Raw genomic sequence first — 16,775 nt, 5'->3', positions numbered from 1 at the left:
CGATATGCAAGCCATAGACAAGTGTAGCCTGGTCCATCTCACCACTCTCCCTCAAGATCCATGCCGTAAAATCCATCTAGGGGTTGAGAGGCTTGAAAGTGCCTACACTATTGGTTTCGTCGCTAGCACGACGAATATTTAACCCTGAAAAGGCATGTCGATAGGAAGCACTGCTATTAGATAACAGCTCACTCGGGGAGGGTAAAGTCTTGTACCACCAAAAGGCGTAGCAAGCTGAGTCCGACGGGTTCCGAGACTGTGCAGTGGTCAGATATCAAATCTGAGGTGCTCGGACCAAGGTACTCGACCTGTCGGACTGTCGATTAAGCATCCGGCTTTTACCAGGGTCGTCTCAGATCACCCGATCGACCATCTTATTCCCCTCCATTTAGGCAGGTCAGCAAAGATTCGAGAATGACAGCTCTATAATGTGGGTTGTTAAATACCGCTTATCGAACCACCCCTGCTTTCCACGAAACAAGCTTTTGGTGTCGGTTGTAGAGGGTAGATTTGATTTTATTCTATAGAGCGGTAAAGTTGATATCACACTTGGTCTAGTTTTCGATATGCAGGACATGAAAATGATTTGAAGTCCTTTAGCTCTAAGATACCTGCCGTCTAGATACCATAGTGAATAAACGGAACCCATGCTGGTGAAGGGTTGACTTTATGTCTTAGGAGGATAGCTCAGGAAGCCTCTCTAGACCATCTCTGACCTCTGGTCTCGACCCGGACATAATGTTCTTGCTTACCCGTGCACTTCTGGAAGCCTTGGTCGCAACTCTCCTTCACCTCGTCCCAAACGAGATTGACATGCCTTTGGCCCTTCCTCTACTCCGAACTCGTCTCCTTTCCCACCTAATACCGTGGACCGCAGGCCCTTTTATAACCAAGTTGTTGAGAATATCATCATTTTCCCATCTATGGTGTCCCTCTTGGTCCCTTTTCTCCAGCCAGTTGTCCCTTAGCTGACGGCTCGCCTCATGAAGCCCCCAGGGCACAGATTGATCTGTCGTCTGACAATCCTTGATACCCTCATACACTACCTTGGCTTCATCAACGCAAACCTTGTCATTGACATCCCGCAAAGTATCTATTACATGTTGGAAGCCGACGAGCTGAAGAGCGCTGATGAGATGAACGTTCTCATCCATGAAACGCTCCTGTTGAAAACGGCCCGTTCCACAAGCTGACAGATAAAGTGGCTGGTCGTTTAGGTTCAAGTCCAATAGACCACCTACCCTCAGCGGATTCGTTACGACATCTTCGAGACACAAATAGCTCCTCAGAGGGTCTTGGGGGTCGGTGCATCCGTGTCCTGCAGAATGGAATAACTTCCACTGGCGAAGTTGGTCGATGAGGGCGACCTTTCGTCGCTCGGGCTCAACAACGGCTAACCCAATCAACGAACAAACACTTTTGACGATTTCCAATTCCTGGTTGGTAAACGCCAAGCGTGACAGCGTTGGTGTAGTCTCCATAGCTACAAGCACCGCTTTGTTTGTTTCTCGTGTCGGCGTTGTTCGTTTTCGAGCTTATATCATAGCCTTGACCGACGAAGCATACGATGAAACAACTCTATCCAGCGTCGTCTCTTTTTTCTTCTTCCAATGACATCCAGCTGCGTGTATTGGGAAGTATTTCAAGAGGCCAGTCGGTATCCACCATACGTACGGCCAGTTGCCACCTGTCGGAGCCTCTGAAAAGCTAATTCTATCCAACACCGGGCAGACTATAGTATCTCAGAGCCATTCCAGAACATCGGGAGTCCCTCTCTCTCTAATCAGGATCTTCTGTTCGATACTCGCTCGGCTCAGGTCAACTAATGGCACCCTATGTATTTGATCGGACATGCTGATTATTGCATCGCAGCATATAATACTGACTTTGATGGTGATCGGTCCAGAATCTGTTATGAACTGCATTCTCCAAGCCTTGGTGTCTGTTAAAAGATGCTGAAGTTTGGTAGTTGCCGAATCTTCTCGTCCAATTCATCAAACTCCTTTCCAGCATCACAACTGTTATGCTAGTTTTTGTTAGTAATACTGAATTAGGTAGAGAATAAACTAGGTGCAGAACCTTACGTTCAATCATAATCACATATTGAGTTCAACTTCCTAGGAGACTAGTTCTTGAGAACCTCCTCTGCAAACATGGGAGCTAAACTGTCAACTCTATACTCACTGCTTCACCTCAAAGAAGAATAGACCAAGTCTCATGATAAGTAGTGTAACTAAGCCTCAAACTACAATACAAATAACAAATATTAGACGTAACAAGAGTCGGGGCAAGACGCAGAAAAGCTTGCAACTAGTACAAGGTGACAACTCAAGATCCATCTAATTCAGGAAAAGCGCATCTCCCAGAACCTGCACTTCTTTCCTCCCTCTCCTTCCATATTCTTGCGCTACGGCGTCCACCATCCCTGATGCCATCCCGGTGGTCCAGCATGAGACAAAAACGGCGTCTGCAGCAGGGGCGCAAGGGGGAAATGCGACTACTGCAATCCCAGAAGCTGCACAGCCGAGCCAACAGCCCAGAAAGGTCACAGCGGCGCCTGCACTCACATTATTCTTCGCCAAAGGCAATACACCAATGAATTCGAGTTGTGGGCTCGGAAATCTTGAGCGCCCGGCGAGGTTGAACCAGACGAGGTCCGTGCCTCGATGTCGGCTTCCGATAATGGTGAGCGGAAATAGCTCTGCAGCGAAGATGATAGGCGTGTCTACCACAATTGGATAGTAAGTAGGAATAATAAGATGGAACATGACATTGTTGTTGTCCTCAGTGGTTGCAATAAGTGCTTGTCTGTCCGCTCTCATTCTGACACAAATCGTGGCTAGGTCGTGATGATAGCCACCGAAGTTGGGACCCAGCGGATCCTCTCTCTGCCTTCCTTCGAAGTCTGGGTACTAATCGCTATCAGGGTTCCATACATAGAAGAAGTGACTCTCTCCCTTTGTACGCCCCTCAGCCGGAGCCATTTAGTTCCGAACGAATCGGTGCACATATGTCCCGAAGCCATCGTCAGCCCAGCCTTGAACCTTCGCTATGTTTGAAATCGCGAGCTCATCTCTGATGCCGTCAAGCCTTGCACCGATTCTTTTGATAGACTGCGCAACATCCAAAAGAATAAGAGGCACAGCACCGGTGGCGGCGGCTTGGAAGTATGCAATGAATTCCGGGGTGGAGTTGAATGCGTTGGTGACGAGCCGAATCTCCTTCTGTTCGATAATGTCAAGAAGCTTGGGTATAGCCTCCTGCATTTCCTTGTACGTCAGCTCCTTTTGCGCTGCGGCCTTTCCTTCCTTGAGCTGAGTTAACAGAGCAAACACGCTTGATATAACTGGCACGCCCTGTTTGAAAATTAGTCTCATGAGCTGTCCTCGACTGATGGTACTGATGAGTCCAGTAACTGGGTCCATCTTGACGGTGCGGTTCGGGAGAGGGATAGTCTATTGTGGTATAATGTTTAGGACTGTTAGTGTCGTTATTTAGCTAGCTTTGTCTTTAATGAGTTCAAACCACCCGTCAGAATTGAAGATTAAATAGATGCGGTTTAAAAAATGCCTTGTCAGCTTCCTCCTTTTCGTATAGCGCCCATAGGACCTTACGAAAGGGGCTGTAAGCGCCAGCCTGGCGCAACTTGGCCTTCAGACCGCAGTTAAAGCAACCCTTTCAAGAACTTTTATCATTTTGGAGATTTCTAACTGGAAGACTTCTTGGTTATGCTTGTTATTCGCTGGTTTTGAGGAAGATGACGGCTGTTGGCCATTCTATGGGCTAACACCGTTCATACGCGCTGTGTCTGGCCACAAATCGGCCCCCAGAAACGGACGTTGGGCTTACAAGGCATGTTCTTTCCTACAGCAAAGGAACACTGATAAGATTTGAATAAATACTACACTTCCAAGTGACCGTGATTGAACAGTCACCTACAAACTGGCCGGTGAGGCTGAAAGCAAGCCGGCTGACCAACAACCTATTGCAGTGATGCATCCATCAACGAATCCTGAAACTATAGGGCTACGTATTGGAGGCTTATAAAGATTTGATTTACACGTGTACCTACATCATTGGGGGGCAGAGAGACTTAATGTAGCCTTCCAGTCGGTCGCCAGCAAGTGATCTGTAAGATAACAGAGCAGAAAATAGGCAAGCCTCATTCATCTCACCCTCGCAAGTCTCGAGAGTTTCAAATTACTTTTCTGTTACTACTTTTCTCCGTGCACGTGTCAAATTGGTTATCGAAGCTATCCATATCTAGGTAGACCCTGTTGCACGCCAGCTTGTTGTCCTTGATTCCAGCCTTGTTTCTGCCGTAACGTTTCACTGTGCCAGTAATCATGAACAGCTTGGTTCTTGTCCGCCATCCTGGGCCATATTGACTCTGGCAACCGTGCTCCTGATGGTTGTTGGTGTCCTTCTAGTGGTTCACTCTTATCTGTCATTCTGTTCTGAGCTCTCTCGGCTGCTCGCTTTCGCTTGGATTTTCTTCGTCGGTCACATAGAATGATGCTCATGATGAGAAGCAATACACCAGCTATTACAGTTAGTCGTAATTATGTAAATGAGATTGAGGATCCATACCTAGCACACCAAGAGCAATGATAATCTCAAGTGCTCCAAAGATCTTGGTTCCAGGCAGACCAGACGAGCCATTATCTGAGTTGCTTTCCTGTGTAACTGTAACAACAGGCGAATCTGCAGTTGTCGTACCCTCTGATTGGGCAGTTGGCTTCGGTACAATGGTTGTGAATATCGTGGTCTGTTCGACGGCGGAAATGATTCGCGAGAGCTGTAGATCCAAGGCCGCATCTTCCATATTCATTGAAGCCATTCGATATATCGGATACGAGACGAGAAGCCAAAGAGATTCTTGCGAGGCTTTTTTAATCGAAGTGGATGCTACCAGAGCTGAACTGTCTGAATTAAAATTAAAGAATTAATAAGAAAGACCGTAAGAATGGAATTATCGAAATGAAAGTCGTGTCGCTTCGTGATACCAGATCAACGTGCGCGGGAAAAGAAAAGATCCAAAAAGAGCGAGGGTCTCGTAGATATGGAGTTTATTTCTCTCGTATTTTCTGTTAATAAACACAGCCATAATAGCAGGTTGAGGCGAAACCGGGTGGTGCCTGAGGTGGCATTGTGAGACGGGAGATCAAACACGCCCAACCCCTGGTCACAGGCGGTTTCAGTGGATTTTGTTAGAACACCAAGCCGGCTGTCCTTACTTCCGGCGGCTACCTCTCTACAGCTGACGCCCTGGTTTCAGAAATGTCAGCTTGGCTGGACTGTTTTTACGAGCGCCAAACATGAAAGTCCCCTATATTCTTCACCGCATATGAAGTTGCTGAGATCTGAGGTGTCAATTGAAACCCCGCCATGGCTTGTGCTTGACAGCGGTTATCGGTTGTTCGGATCGCACTGTTTCCATGGCCAAATGATGGGCGGTGCAGGTGTCAAATGCGTCAGCTGTTTCATTTCCATCTTTATTTTTTGGTGTCATTGGAAGAGATTTGAATGCTCAGAACGGGTAGATTAGCACGCGACTTTTGTGTGAGGGACTGTAAACAGAGCCAAGACGGTCGTGTTTCTGCTTGGAGCGGGGCATCAGCTTGGCAGAGATCCAGCCCTGTGAGCCTCGGATGAGGAGTCTCAGAGCCGTTGCTGTAGCATGGTGCCGAAATAATGTTAACTATCCTTTGATGATTGCGTACCCTGAACTTCAACGAGATTTGAACACTGTGAGTCTCACAGAAACTAGGAAGATGGAAATCTGCGAGACTTCGCATGACGCTCAAATCACGAACGGGCTACGCACGTCAGAAGACCTCGTTCATTTACTAATCTGCCTATTCCAACACTGAAAACCGTGATAAAATGATACCAAATTATTATTTATATATATAGATTCTATAAGATCATGAGTTACACTCTAGAACGCGTCCAATTCATGGTCTTTCATCAATCTTATTGCCGCCACAGGGTATCCAACCATCACGAACTCCACATTGACCACCAAACGCTCTTTGCACTCTAGCTCAAAAGACAGCAACAGGGTGTGTAAGGTTATCGGCACTTTCGGAGGCCGATGACGAAAGCCATCATCTTGACTAAGTTTGAATGAAAGAAATGTCATTGGATCCCGGGTAAGCTTTTGAGAATATCCCCATCTTCAATCAACTACCGATCCAGACAAGCCGAACGAGATGCGGGGGCGAGCGGAGGTTTACCTAGCCCAGAATGCGGAAGTTTGGAGATGTCTGACTTCATTCTTCCGTCCTCGTGGTGATTCAATTGCTTAAATACTGCTCTACGGCTCGAATTGACTGAACGAGTGTCGCGCTGTCTTTAAACACTCGCGCTTCTTGAGCGATCAAAGGTGAGCGTGCGCGACAGTAGAGAATGAACAGAGCTAACCAACAACAGCATTGCAATCCCGTCGTCATGGCTGTTGTCGACATCCTCTTCACCTGGTGGTCAATCCCCATTGCCGCATGTGTCCTCATCGCGACGTATCTCTACTCATACTTTGTGACCTATGGGCATCTGAGAGATATCCCAGCGCCTTTCCCGGCGCAGTTCACGAATCTGTGGCTTCTCTACGTCTGCAGGCGTGGTGGACGATATCGCGTCGTGGATGAGATTCACAAGAGATTGGGTCCTGTCGTACGAATCCAGCCCAACCACACTTCCATCGCCGATCCTGATGCGATCGCAACCATTTACGGCCACGGAAATGGCTTCTTGAAATCGTGAGTATCGCGCAGCTTCACGTCTTCTCATAGCTAATGAGCGACAGTGATTTCTACGACGCTTTTGTTTCAATTCGACGAGGTCTCTTCAACACTCGCGATCGCGCTGAGCACACACGAAAGCGCAAGCTCATCTCTCACGTCTTTTCCGCCAAGTCAATCAGCCAATTTGAGCCTTACATCCACGCCAACCTTGAACTTTTCGTCAAACAGCTCGACAAACTTGTCGCATCAGGCCAGACTACCGATAAGAATGGAAAGCGACAAGCGCTTATTGATTGTCTCCCATGGTTCAACTACCTCGCATTTGATGTCATCGGCGACCTTGCTTTTGGTGTACCCTTCGGCATGCTCGCAAATGGCGCCGACGTAGCTGAAGTTCGAGAGACGCCCGACAGCGCGCCTATTTATGCGTCCGCGATTGAGATTCTGAACAGAAGAGGTGAGGTCAGCGCGACGTTGGGTTGCTGGCCGCAATTGAAGCCGTATGCACAATGGTTGCCCGACCCGTTTTTCAGCAACGGCCTCAACGCAGTCAAGAATCTTGCGGGAATTGCGATCGCGCGCGTCAAGGCCAGATTGGATAACCCACCATCCGTTGAGCGAAAAGATCTTCTCGCGCGACTCATGGAAGGCAGAGATGAGAAGGGTGAGCCGTTGGGTCGCGAGGAATTGACAGCAGAAGCTTTGACGCAGCTCATCGCCGGCAGTGACACCACGTCCAATTCGTCATGCGCTTTACTGTATCACGTCACACGAACTCCCGGCGTTCTCGAGAAGCTACAGGCCGAGCTTGACGAGGCGATCCCCGCTGACGTATCAGTCCCTACGTACGACATGGTTCGTGACCTAACCTATCTCAACAACGTCATCAGTGAAACCCTCCGATATCATTCGACATCCGGCATTGGCCTCCCGCGCCAAATTCCCGACAACTCCCCCGGCGTCACGATCAAAGGTCATTATTTCCCGCCCGGCAGCGTGCTGAGCGTGCCGACGTACACGCTGCATCACTCGAAGGAGATCTGGGGCTCTGACGCAGATGACTTTAAGCCTGAGCGTTGGGATAGTGTGAATAACCTGCAAAAGACTGCGTTTAATCCGTTTAGTCATGGGCCGAGGGCGTGTGTGGGCAGGAATGTCGCGGAGATGGAGATGAAGTTGATCGCGGCGACGTGGGCGAGGAGATACACGCCGGAGTTGAAGCAGGAGGTTATGGAGACACGCGAGGGGTTCTTGAGGAAGCCATTGGGGTTGGACATCGCGCTTAAGATGAGGTAGATAGTAAACAAGTCATACACGAGGTACATAGCTTTTTAAGAGAATCTGGTGCAACACACAGTTCAGCCCCATTGCCAACGACCGTTCGTGATAGGTCAGCAGGTCAAGGTGTTGTCAAACGCTGTGAAGGATGGCCCCATAACATGTGAGTCATATAACACGGTTCACAACCTTGTCCGGCCAATATCCAACTACAGCTAGCTCCCGTGGCCTAATGGCTAAGGCGTCTGACTTCTAAGAGCAGTCTCAAAAGGTTGCTAGATGAGAATCAGAAGATTGCCAGTTCGATCCTGGCCGGGAGCTCACCTTGAATTCAGGAACCTGAGTCAAGAATTTGGAACAAAATTTTTGAGATCGGGTCTTCTTTGGATTTTTGCCATGTTTTCTAAAGTTGGCCGCACGCACACGTGACGGGTCGTGGAGACAGCGGCAGAGAACATGCTTATATATCAGGCTGTCGTTCAGCTTTGGAACTTGCTTGTTTCTCTTGATATCGAATCCTCCTCGTTTTGCTGTTCTCGTGATGCTTTCGTGTCGTTTACTTTTAGCTCTGGTCGCACAGCATGGATCGTGGGGAGAGCGGGAGGCCCGCATCTCTAATTCTCAGCCTTGCGATTTCATTGGACGCAGAAAAGCTTGGCAGCGCTCGCCACGTGACGCGTTGGTCCAATCGCAGCCTTGTCTGTCTCTTTCCGTTTCTTTATGCACTGCCTTTGCATGAACCACCAATTTTCGTGATCATGGGAAAACAAGTCTATTGTTCTAATTGAGATCAAGCTCTAGGAATTATTTGCAAATGTGAGTCTCCATCAAAAAGGCCTAATATGGCCTTGGGATATCCTATAGCGAAGAAAACGACAGTAAACAGGAACTCAGCACCGCGATTTCTCACTTTCCGATAGCCTGCAGTTGTTTCCTGTACCATGTCTGAGAAGGATTAGCTTTGCCAACATTTAATCACAGAGCACGACTCACAATTTCAACACCAGATCCAACGCTCTTGGGTCCAATCTGCTTCAGGATCCACGGAGTATGAATCCTTTTCGCATAAAGCTTCGCATCCTCAGTCTTGACCTCCTTGTTCAAAATGATACTCGCAGGCAAAGAGGGGTTGATGATAGAGGGCCTGCCAATTCCAATTAGGTCGCAAGCACCTTGACTCAGAGCATCTTCTATACCCGCTCGCGTGCGGAATCCGCCAGTGACCATCAGAAGAACCTTTGGAAACTTGGCGCGCACCTCATGGGCGAATTCGAGGAAGAACGACTCTCGCGCAGCTGTACTGGCGGCTTTCTTCTCACCAGTTCCGGTAAACATCTTTGCATGTTAGAAAGGCTTCCAAAAATGTGTTGTCTGACGTACAGTTGGGTTCTCGTAGCTTCCGCCGCTGACTTCCAAAAAGTCCAAACCGACCTCTGTAATCAGAGAAATTTGCTCCAGACACTCCTGGAGCTCAGTGGGAGACTGGTGGTCTGCAGAGTTCATCTTGAGACCGACGCAAAAGTTCGCTGGCGTTGCTGCTCGGATTGCCTTGACGACGTCGACGATGATCTTTGCCCTGGCGACTGCTGATCCTCCATACGCATCGGTTCGCTTATTGGACTTTGCAGACAGGAACTGAGACAAGAGATACCCATGAGCAGCATGAATCTCAACTCCATCGAAACCGGCGGCCGCTGCGATCCGGGCTGTATTAGCGAATCGCTTTACAACATCCTCAATGTCCTCGAGCGTCATCTCCTTTGGACATCCAAAGACAAAGGTCGTCACGATCTTTGAAATAATGTCGTTTCCCATATCAAGCGGAACAGCACTCGGGGCGATATTCTTAGCCAAGAATGATTTGCTGCCAGCTCCAATGGGCGACTGTCGACCCGGATGGTTGATTTGCATGATTGTCGGCGTTCCCTTTCTTCGACAAATACCAACGAATCTCTTATACGCCTCAAGGACTTTTTCTTCTGGCAGATTCCCATTGATGGAGCAATCAGCGAATCCACCGAGGTATCGATCGTCAATCTGAACATTTCCAGTCAAGATCATACCCCAGCCTCCATCAGCCCAGGCACCATATGTACGCTCCATCTGCTCTGTTGTAGGAAGATTTTGACGATCAGCCATCTCCTCAGCGAGGGCTGCCTTGACGAGGCGGTTGGGCAGCGTGAGGCCGCATGGTAGCTCAAGAGGTTTTGAAACGAGTAGGTCTGTCATGATTTCGATTTGTGTCTATGGTTTGTGAGGTGACATTGGTTGATCTCAAGTTATTAAATATGAAAATCTCGCCATGTTGTATTAGTCGTCGAGCCGAGGCCCGTGTCCGCGGACGGCGTGGACTATTGCCCAAAGGAGAAATACCTCCAGTAGACTCGGCGAGTCTTTGCTCCGATTCCATTTCCTTTGGCGAGTTAATTGATCCGCTCATTGTTTAAATCGGAATTATTTAAAACTATTTAGCTGATAATATGTGAACTTCGAGAAGTTTCTGATACTGTCATGGTGTTGCGATAATTAGGTGCTTACGCTTACATGACAGCCTGCCCAGAACCATTTTCAAGACCCGCCATCAACTTCAGCCGTTAGCTGTGCATGGCCTATCAAAGCCGAATGAATTATAATTATGAACTTATGAGACAACCAATTTACAAACACCCTGAACGCATGCAAAGCCTTTGACTTTACTTGACGAGATAGACAAAGGTCGCTTTTCGACATCTCGCTGCTTTTTGTCGGGCCTTGAAAGAAGATGAGGCGCAAGGTCTTGATTGACAGCTCGGAAGCTAAACTTGATCCGATCGCTTGGAAACCATCCATCATATGAACCAAGTTCTTCGATATTCTTATCATTTTTGCAATTGGCTAGAAAATGCTGAGAAATTAATTTAATTCGGCAGGTCTTTGTCCCGGCTCCTTTTCTTTTCGAGAATTAGACTAAGGCACCTTTTAGGCACCGTATAGTACACGAATAATGGGCGTCATTGAATCCATGGCAACATAAGAATTATGATAGAATTTTCATATGCATGTCAAATAGTTGGTTTGAGATAGCTTGGCTTCCACATCCATCCAGAAGTTTTAGCATGACCACTCAGAAAGGGAATGGCACCTTGGGAACATAGAGCTCTTCGAGATACGCGATCTCCTCATCGCTTAGTGTTACCTGAAGGGCTCCCACTGCCTGATCAATTCTTTCTTTACTCTCCAAACCACAGATAGGCATGCATCCCTTCACAATCAGCCAAGACTGCGCTATCTGAGCCATAGCGACACCCTTCTTCTGAGCCAACTGCTCAACACGGTCAACAATGGCTCGATCAACGTTTTGGTCTTCACCGCGGAATAGAAGCTTGAGGAAGGGGTCCTTCTGCTCTCGAGCATCTGTTCTGTCGGTCCAAGAATGTGCAAGAACTCCCGCGGCAAGGGGAGACCAAGGGAACAGACCGACCCCGGTGTAATTGCAGTAAGGATTCATTTCTCTTTCTTCTTCGCGGTAGAGAAGGTTATATAGACCTTGCATGGAGATGAATTTATGCCATCCGTTTTTCTCGGCGACGTTCTGGAGCATTTGAAACTCCCAAGCTCCCATCTTCTCGGCCGTTAGATTTTCCAAAGAATAATATGGCCGAGGTCAACATACCGAGCTGGCACCAATATAGCGAACCTTTCCACTTTCGATTACATCATTGAGTGCTTTCATAATCTCCTCTGGCGGAACATCACGATCCATTCTGTGAATCTGCAAAACATCGATGTAGGTGCCCAGTCGTTCGACACTCTGATCCACTGCATCAAGAATGTGCTTTCGAGAGAGGCCGACTCTGTTGACGCGAGAACCATCGTTACTGGTGAGAGTTGCAGGATCTATAGGGCCTTTTTCTTCATCGACGAACTGGAAGCACTTGGACATAATGACCAGCTTTGAGCGGGGAATGTTGTAGTGCTTGATAGCCGCGCCAAGGATCCTCTCTGACTCTCCATTCGAGTATGTATCGGCGACATCCCACGTGTTGATGCCCTTGTCGAAGGCATACTTGAGGATCGGGAGAGCTTCGTCTTTTTCAAGAAGCCAGGGTTGCCAGTTCTTGTCGCCGAAGCTCATGCATCCCAGGATGATCTGTGAGACTTTGAGACCAGACTTCCCAACCCTAGAAGACATATTAGTCGATGTTTGGGAACAGAAAGGGTTATGAGATGCATACCGGGCATATTTCATTTCGGATGTCATGACTTTCAACCTGAACTTGGTAAAATATTGCTAGATAATCCTCAATCGCAGATATTGCATGTTGAACAAGATTTGAATGGCAGCAAATGCCACTGGTTTATGTACTTTCCCATCTCGCCGATTCATAAGGTCAGTACCGCAAATGCTATTTCAACCTAGTTGGCGCGTTCAGCACAATAAGCCGATTGCATGAGTTGCCACTAAGTGAAATCTTATATCTCAAAGCGCGAGAGGACAGACGCATGTTGTTGAAGACCCACCACAACAGGCATTACAGCTGAACTGTTGGTGACAGTCTCTACTCGGCGCTAATGCAACTGGCTTATCCCCCACTCAATTCCACGGATTTAGAGGCAACGGCATTTCCCAGAATCAGATCTTTAAACCTTATGCGACTGGCTTATCTTCCGAGGACTCCTGGCCCCACCGTGGAGTCTCGATCGTTATACAACGTCATTGTGGATTGCTTCGTTTATCTCCTGATGGAGTTTACAGCTAAGTCCGTAGCCTCATTAGACAGACGCGATAATTGATATTTTGTGAGGACTATTAATAGGTAGCCGAAGGTCTATCAAAAAGATATTTATGAAACATCACTCGAACAACAACTCAACAGTATCCTGGCAACAAACAACTCATCTTTCACTTTTCAAACTACTACTATTCAATTCACAATGGTCAAAACTATTCCCTTCGGCGGCATCACTATTCCGTCGCCCGGCTTTGGAGCAATGGGCATGAGCTTTGGTCTCGGCTCTAACCTGAGCCTTGAGGAAGCCGAACCAGTCCTGCTCAAAGCTATTGAGCTAGGCTGCACCTTCTGGGATACAGCTGTATGTCCAAGCAAAGGAGTAGCAGATGCCATGGACGTGCTAACTCTCTTTAACAGGTAGTATATCAGGCTGGCGTTAACGAAAAGCTCCTTGGGGACTTTATCAGGAAACATAACGTTCGAGACAAGGTCTTTAGTAAGTTGATAACAAGTTCACAAAGACTTGGAACTTGAAATTGGGTTTGACTTGAGCCTTCGCTGACTTGGTACCAAAATAATAGTCGCTTCAAAGTGTGGTTTCGATGTGTTTGGTAAGGGCGGAGTGACCAATTCTGCCTCCCACATCAAGGAGTATATCGAAGGAACCATCGAAAGACTTGGCTTTGCCCCTGACCTGTACTACCTGCATCGAATTGATCCTAGTATGTGCTCTTCGATTTGAGATACTATAATGAAGATGATTCTAACCTTACATTCCAGACACGCCGCTCGAGGAGTCCATTCCTGCTCTGGATGAAATCCGAAAGCAGGGAAAGACAAAGTACATTGGCCTATCTGAATGTTCCGCCAACACCTTGCGCAAGGCCAATTCCAGTACGTTTATCATTAGAACCAGTGAACTTGACTTACAAATAATAGTTGCAAAGATCGATGCTGTCCAAGCCGAATACTCGGCCTTTGAGACACTGCACGAGACCGATGGTCTTATTGATACGGCGAAAGAGCTCGGCATCGCCTACGTCGCCTACAGCCCACTTGGCCACGGCTGGCTCGTCGATGACTTCCCTTACAAGAGTCCGGATGATTTCGCACCTGACGACTTTCGACGAACAGGTACGTTTTCATCACACCTCCAACTTGCCTAGGTACTGCAGCTCACGTTAACTAACATGTCATTCAGTACCCAAGTTTCAAGGCGAAAACTTTTACAAGAACAAGGCTATAGTAGAGGAGATTAAGAAACTCGCTGTTCGCAAGGGATGCACTTTGACGCAAATCGCGCTTGCTTGGGTTGCGTCCCAGGGAATGATTGCTATTCCTGGTACGACCAAGGCGCACCGTTTGGAGGAGAATTGGGCATCTAGGAATGTTGACTTGACTGATGACGAAAAGGCTGAGATGAGGAGGATTATTGATTCGGCTAAACCACAGGGGAATAGATATAGTGCTACTCATCAGGCTTTGGTCGACCACTAGATTGGTTCATTAGCACAGTTAAAATAGCAAAGGGCAACTTATTGCCGGGACGTTCCTCAGATAATGGAAAGACACATGATTCTCATTGGACAGCGACGTCATTACCAATAACTCCACTGCAATAATGCGCTAAAACTTACTTATGTTTCACTGAAAGTCATCCCAGTGCTTTCCTTGATCAACCCCGCCCATTCAGCATTCGGCCGAGAGACAGAGAATACCACTGCTGGCTGGCATCAATTTTAATTAGTCATTACGGGAATTACACTGACTAAATCGCCTAGATCAAAATGGACTCGAGCTCAGCGGTCAAGGGTCAAGATGTGCTTGCAGGACTTGATCGTTTCAAACCTCTTCCCGACCTCCGCACTCATGCAGACGATTGGACTGGTGTAACTTCAAGACAGGAAAGAAAGCGACGACAGAACAGGCTCAATCAAAGAGCATGGCGTGAGCATACTCCATGACATGGCGGCATGGCTTTACTGATAACTAGACCACCGATAGGCCGAAGAAAGGCTGCTCAGTATACATCAGATGGACAACAATCCCAGACTGTCACAGCGACATCCACTCATACTTCTCATGATGATTCGGTGGTGTTGAGAGACACTTTCCCTTCGATATTTGCTAGAGCACCAATCATTGGCGATGGAATTCTACTCATACCCAATGTATGCGAAGCAGAGAGACTTCGAAACTTGATACGTCAGTCTCTTGAAGACTATTCACTACAAACCCCGCGCCCATCCAACCTACACATAATCATCCGCCTAAATGTTCTGAACGCCATAGCCGATAACGCCACAGTAATTGGATTTCCAAAGGAAAGGCTATGTCGGGATGAGTTCATATCGCCCTTTTACCAGACCGGCCCAATCCAAATTCCATCACCCGACTGTCCCACGAGTCTTCAACCAACGTCGCTGCAGCGCTCGACGGCACATCATCCCTGGATAGACCTGTTCCCTTTCCCCAAGTTCCGCGACAATGTTCTTCGTGGTATGCAAAAAGGGTTGTTCGACGATGATGAACTCTGTGGCGATCTGTTGGGAGTTGAAGGAGCAGGAGTGGGGGAGCAGCCGTCGCTTTTGGTGTGGACTGTCGCTTGGGATGCAAGAGGTTGGGAAGTAAATGCCGCGTTTGTGAAGAAATGGGGGAGCCTGATTCAAGATTGCCCTGAGATCCTGGATTCGACGAATTATTGGCGGAGAAAGAGGGGACAACCTGCGTTGACGTTTGATGTTGATACTGAGACCGGTCCATGAAATAGGAAAGGCTCTTCAAAGTCGATTATGGCACGTCCTGAGAATACCGGGCAACACTCAGAAGATAATATGAACTGTGGCATGTCTGTGGACCGTTATTGTCCCTTAGAAGCTTCCGCCTGCTGCGAGTCATCCCTCTTGGTGTCCGATGGCACCGTGGGAGTACTTGTTGACCTCGTCATCTGGCCTCCTTCTCTCATACCTCCCTGGCCAGCGTCGCCCTTCAGCAGGATATCATCCACAAAGAAACTGGCCAGGAGACATAGAGCCATAAGAGGTATAGTTGTGATGAAGATCACTCGAAAACCTTGCATGCGCGCATCGATGATAGCGCTTTCGAACTCTGGTGTGTTGGGGTCTCCAACAGCCCAGGTTCCATCCAAAACACGGTCACGAAGCCATTCAGGCACCGCGCTGGTTTGTGAAAGGGCTTTGCTCAGAGTTGTATAGTATGCAGCTGTGGACACAGCGATACCAACAACGCCGCCGAGGGAGCGAAAGACGTTGCGGGTTCCTGTCGCTACAGCACGGTCTTCGTCTGCAGAGTTGGCTTGTAGTGCAACAAGGCCTCAATCGGAGTTAGTGCATTAGACAAATTGACAGTCCAACGTCAAAGGAAGCGTTCAACGTACCTGGCTGATGGACCCATCCTATCCCAGCTCCTTCAACAGCTAGAACTACTACGTAGACGGCGACATGAGTGTGCTCATTAAATAGAAGTTTGAGGCCGGCACCGATCGTCCAAATTGCGAAACCAGTCCGTAAGATGGGCATGTATCTGTAGATGCGTGAGGAATTACATCGGTCATTCAACCACAAGTCCTGCTTACCTTGCATAACGAGCCATGATAGGCCCTGAAGCAGCGCCAGCAAGTCCTTGCGCGAGCAGAAACGGTACTATGAGCATCGCGCTCTTCAGAGGCGTGAAGCCACGAACAGTTTGGTAGTAGAGAGGAACAAAGTACTGCGTAGACTGCCACGCGAAGTCGTGCAAGAATCCTATAAGGATGAGAACAGCTGGGGATTTCTGCCTGAACAGTCTCAAGGGAATGATGGGAATTCGGGCAAAGAAAGCCTCAATAATGATGAAGACAAACAGCATGACGATGCCGATAGTGAGGATGGAGACGGTCTTCACATTCTTCCAGGCCCACATACTTCCACCAGAATTGATCGCCATCTATGTCAATCATTAGAACATGTAGCTCCTGGGGTGCTCGAAATACTTACAGAGCCGTCAGCACGATACCTGCTAATGAGGCCATAACACCGAA

General features: G+C 48.1%; 9 protein-coding genes and 1 non-coding gene across 11 annotated transcripts; 4 read left to right on the top strand and 6 right to left on the bottom strand.

Moving 5' to 3' along the window:
• Positions 1 to 788: 788 nt before the first annotated feature.
• FOXG_18947 (uncharacterized protein) lies at positions 789 to 1,481 on the bottom strand (the record flags this gene model as incomplete). Its single annotated transcript, XM_018399097.1, has 1 exon — positions 789 to 1,481. The coding sequence occupies one exon, from the start codon at positions 1,479 to 1,481 to the stop codon at positions 789 to 791; it is 693 nt and encodes a 230-aa protein (XP_018239859.1).
• A 464-nt stretch (positions 1,482 to 1,945) lies between these two features.
• FOXG_04953 (uncharacterized protein) lies at positions 1,946 to 3,425 on the bottom strand (the record flags this gene model as incomplete). The annotated part of the gene is made up of 3 exons (XM_018383012.1): positions 1,946 to 2,026; positions 2,568 to 2,912; positions 2,997 to 3,425. The coding sequence occupies 3 exons, from the start codon at positions 3,423 to 3,425 to the stop codon at positions 1,946 to 1,948; spliced, it is 855 nt and encodes a 284-aa protein (XP_018239858.1).
• A 743-nt stretch (positions 3,426 to 4,168) lies between these two features.
• On the bottom strand, positions 4,169 to 5,596 carry FOXG_18946 (uncharacterized protein). Its single transcript, XM_018399096.1, has 2 exons — positions 4,591 to 5,596; positions 4,169 to 4,543 (listed from the first exon to the last, which is right to left on the bottom strand). The coding sequence occupies exons 1-2, from the start codon at positions 4,838 to 4,840 to the stop codon at positions 4,254 to 4,256; spliced, it is 540 nt and encodes a 179-aa protein (XP_018239857.1). The 5' UTR covers positions 4,841 to 5,596; the 3' UTR covers positions 4,169 to 4,253.
• Positions 5,597 to 6,139: 543 nt separating this feature from the next.
• Positions 6,140 to 8,111, top strand: FOXG_04952 (benzoate 4-monooxygenase). Of its 2 annotated transcripts, XM_018383010.1 has the most exons (3): positions 6,140 to 6,388; positions 6,436 to 6,761; positions 6,809 to 8,111. In XM_018383010.1, exons 2-3 carry the CDS (start codon positions 6,454 to 6,456, stop codon positions 8,040 to 8,042), a joined length of 1,542 nt encoding a protein of 513 aa, XP_018239855.1. In that variant the 5' UTR covers positions 6,140 to 6,388; positions 6,436 to 6,453; the 3' UTR covers positions 8,043 to 8,111. The 2 variants fall into 2 exon arrangements, with proteins under 2 accessions (XP_018239855.1, XP_018239856.1); XM_018383011.1 differs by having other exon boundaries at positions 6,436 to 8,111.
• A 131-nt stretch (positions 8,112 to 8,242) lies between these two features.
• On the top strand, positions 8,243 to 8,345 carry FOXG_18945. Its single transcript has one exon. It is a non-coding gene; the product is annotated as a tRNA-Arg (tRNA).
• Positions 8,346 to 8,745: 400 nt separating this feature from the next.
• On the bottom strand, positions 8,746 to 10,323 carry FOXG_04951 (uncharacterized protein). Its single transcript, XM_018383009.1, has 3 exons — positions 9,405 to 10,323; positions 9,018 to 9,359; positions 8,746 to 8,969 (listed from the first exon to the last, which is right to left on the bottom strand). Exons 1-3 carry the CDS (start codon positions 10,251 to 10,253, stop codon positions 8,931 to 8,933), a joined length of 1,230 nt encoding a protein of 409 aa, XP_018239854.1. The 5' UTR covers positions 10,254 to 10,323; the 3' UTR covers positions 8,746 to 8,930.
• An 804-nt stretch (positions 10,324 to 11,127) lies between these two features.
• On the bottom strand, positions 11,128 to 12,264 carry FOXG_04950 (alcohol dehydrogenase; the record flags this gene model as incomplete). The annotated part of the gene is made up of 3 exons (XM_018383008.1): positions 11,128 to 11,625; positions 11,677 to 12,184; positions 12,239 to 12,264. 3 exons carry the CDS (start codon positions 12,262 to 12,264, stop codon positions 11,128 to 11,130), a joined length of 1,032 nt encoding a protein of 343 aa, XP_018239853.1.
• Positions 12,265 to 12,794: 530 nt separating this feature from the next.
• On the top strand, positions 12,795 to 14,333 carry FOXG_04949 (alcohol dehydrogenase). Its single transcript, XM_018383007.1, has 6 exons — positions 12,795 to 13,097; positions 13,154 to 13,232; positions 13,318 to 13,458; positions 13,517 to 13,630; positions 13,676 to 13,870; positions 13,938 to 14,333. The coding sequence occupies exons 1-6, from the start codon at positions 12,939 to 12,941 to the stop codon at positions 14,231 to 14,233; spliced, it is 984 nt and encodes a 327-aa protein (XP_018239852.1). The 5' UTR covers positions 12,795 to 12,938; the 3' UTR covers positions 14,234 to 14,333.
• Positions 14,334 to 14,416: 83 nt separating this feature from the next.
• On the top strand, positions 14,417 to 16,297 carry FOXG_18944 (uncharacterized protein). Its single transcript, XM_018399095.1, has 2 exons — positions 14,417 to 14,683; positions 14,741 to 16,297. Exons 1-2 carry the CDS (start codon positions 14,524 to 14,526, stop codon positions 15,499 to 15,501), a joined length of 921 nt encoding a protein of 306 aa, XP_018239851.1. The 5' UTR covers positions 14,417 to 14,523; the 3' UTR covers positions 15,502 to 16,297.
• On the bottom strand, positions 14,868 to 16,681 carry FOXG_04948 (uncharacterized protein; the record flags this gene model as incomplete). Its single annotated transcript, XM_018383006.1, has 3 exons — positions 14,868 to 16,069; positions 16,134 to 16,279; positions 16,332 to 16,681. The coding sequence occupies 3 exons, from the start codon at positions 16,679 to 16,681 to the stop codon at positions 15,597 to 15,599; spliced, it is 969 nt and encodes a 322-aa protein (XP_018239850.1). The 3' UTR covers positions 14,868 to 15,596.
• Between the last annotated feature and the right edge of the window lie 94 nt (positions 16,682 to 16,775).

This window comes from Fusarium oxysporum, chromosome 7 (genome assembly GCF_000149955.1).
Source record: "Fusarium oxysporum f. sp. lycopersici 4287 chromosome 7, whole genome shotgun sequence".
NCBI lineage: Eukaryota > Fungi > Ascomycota > Sordariomycetes > Hypocreales > Nectriaceae > Fusarium > Fusarium oxysporum.
The sequence above is the reverse complement of the archived record's forward strand: the minus strand, read 5'-3'. Positions and strand labels throughout refer to the sequence as shown.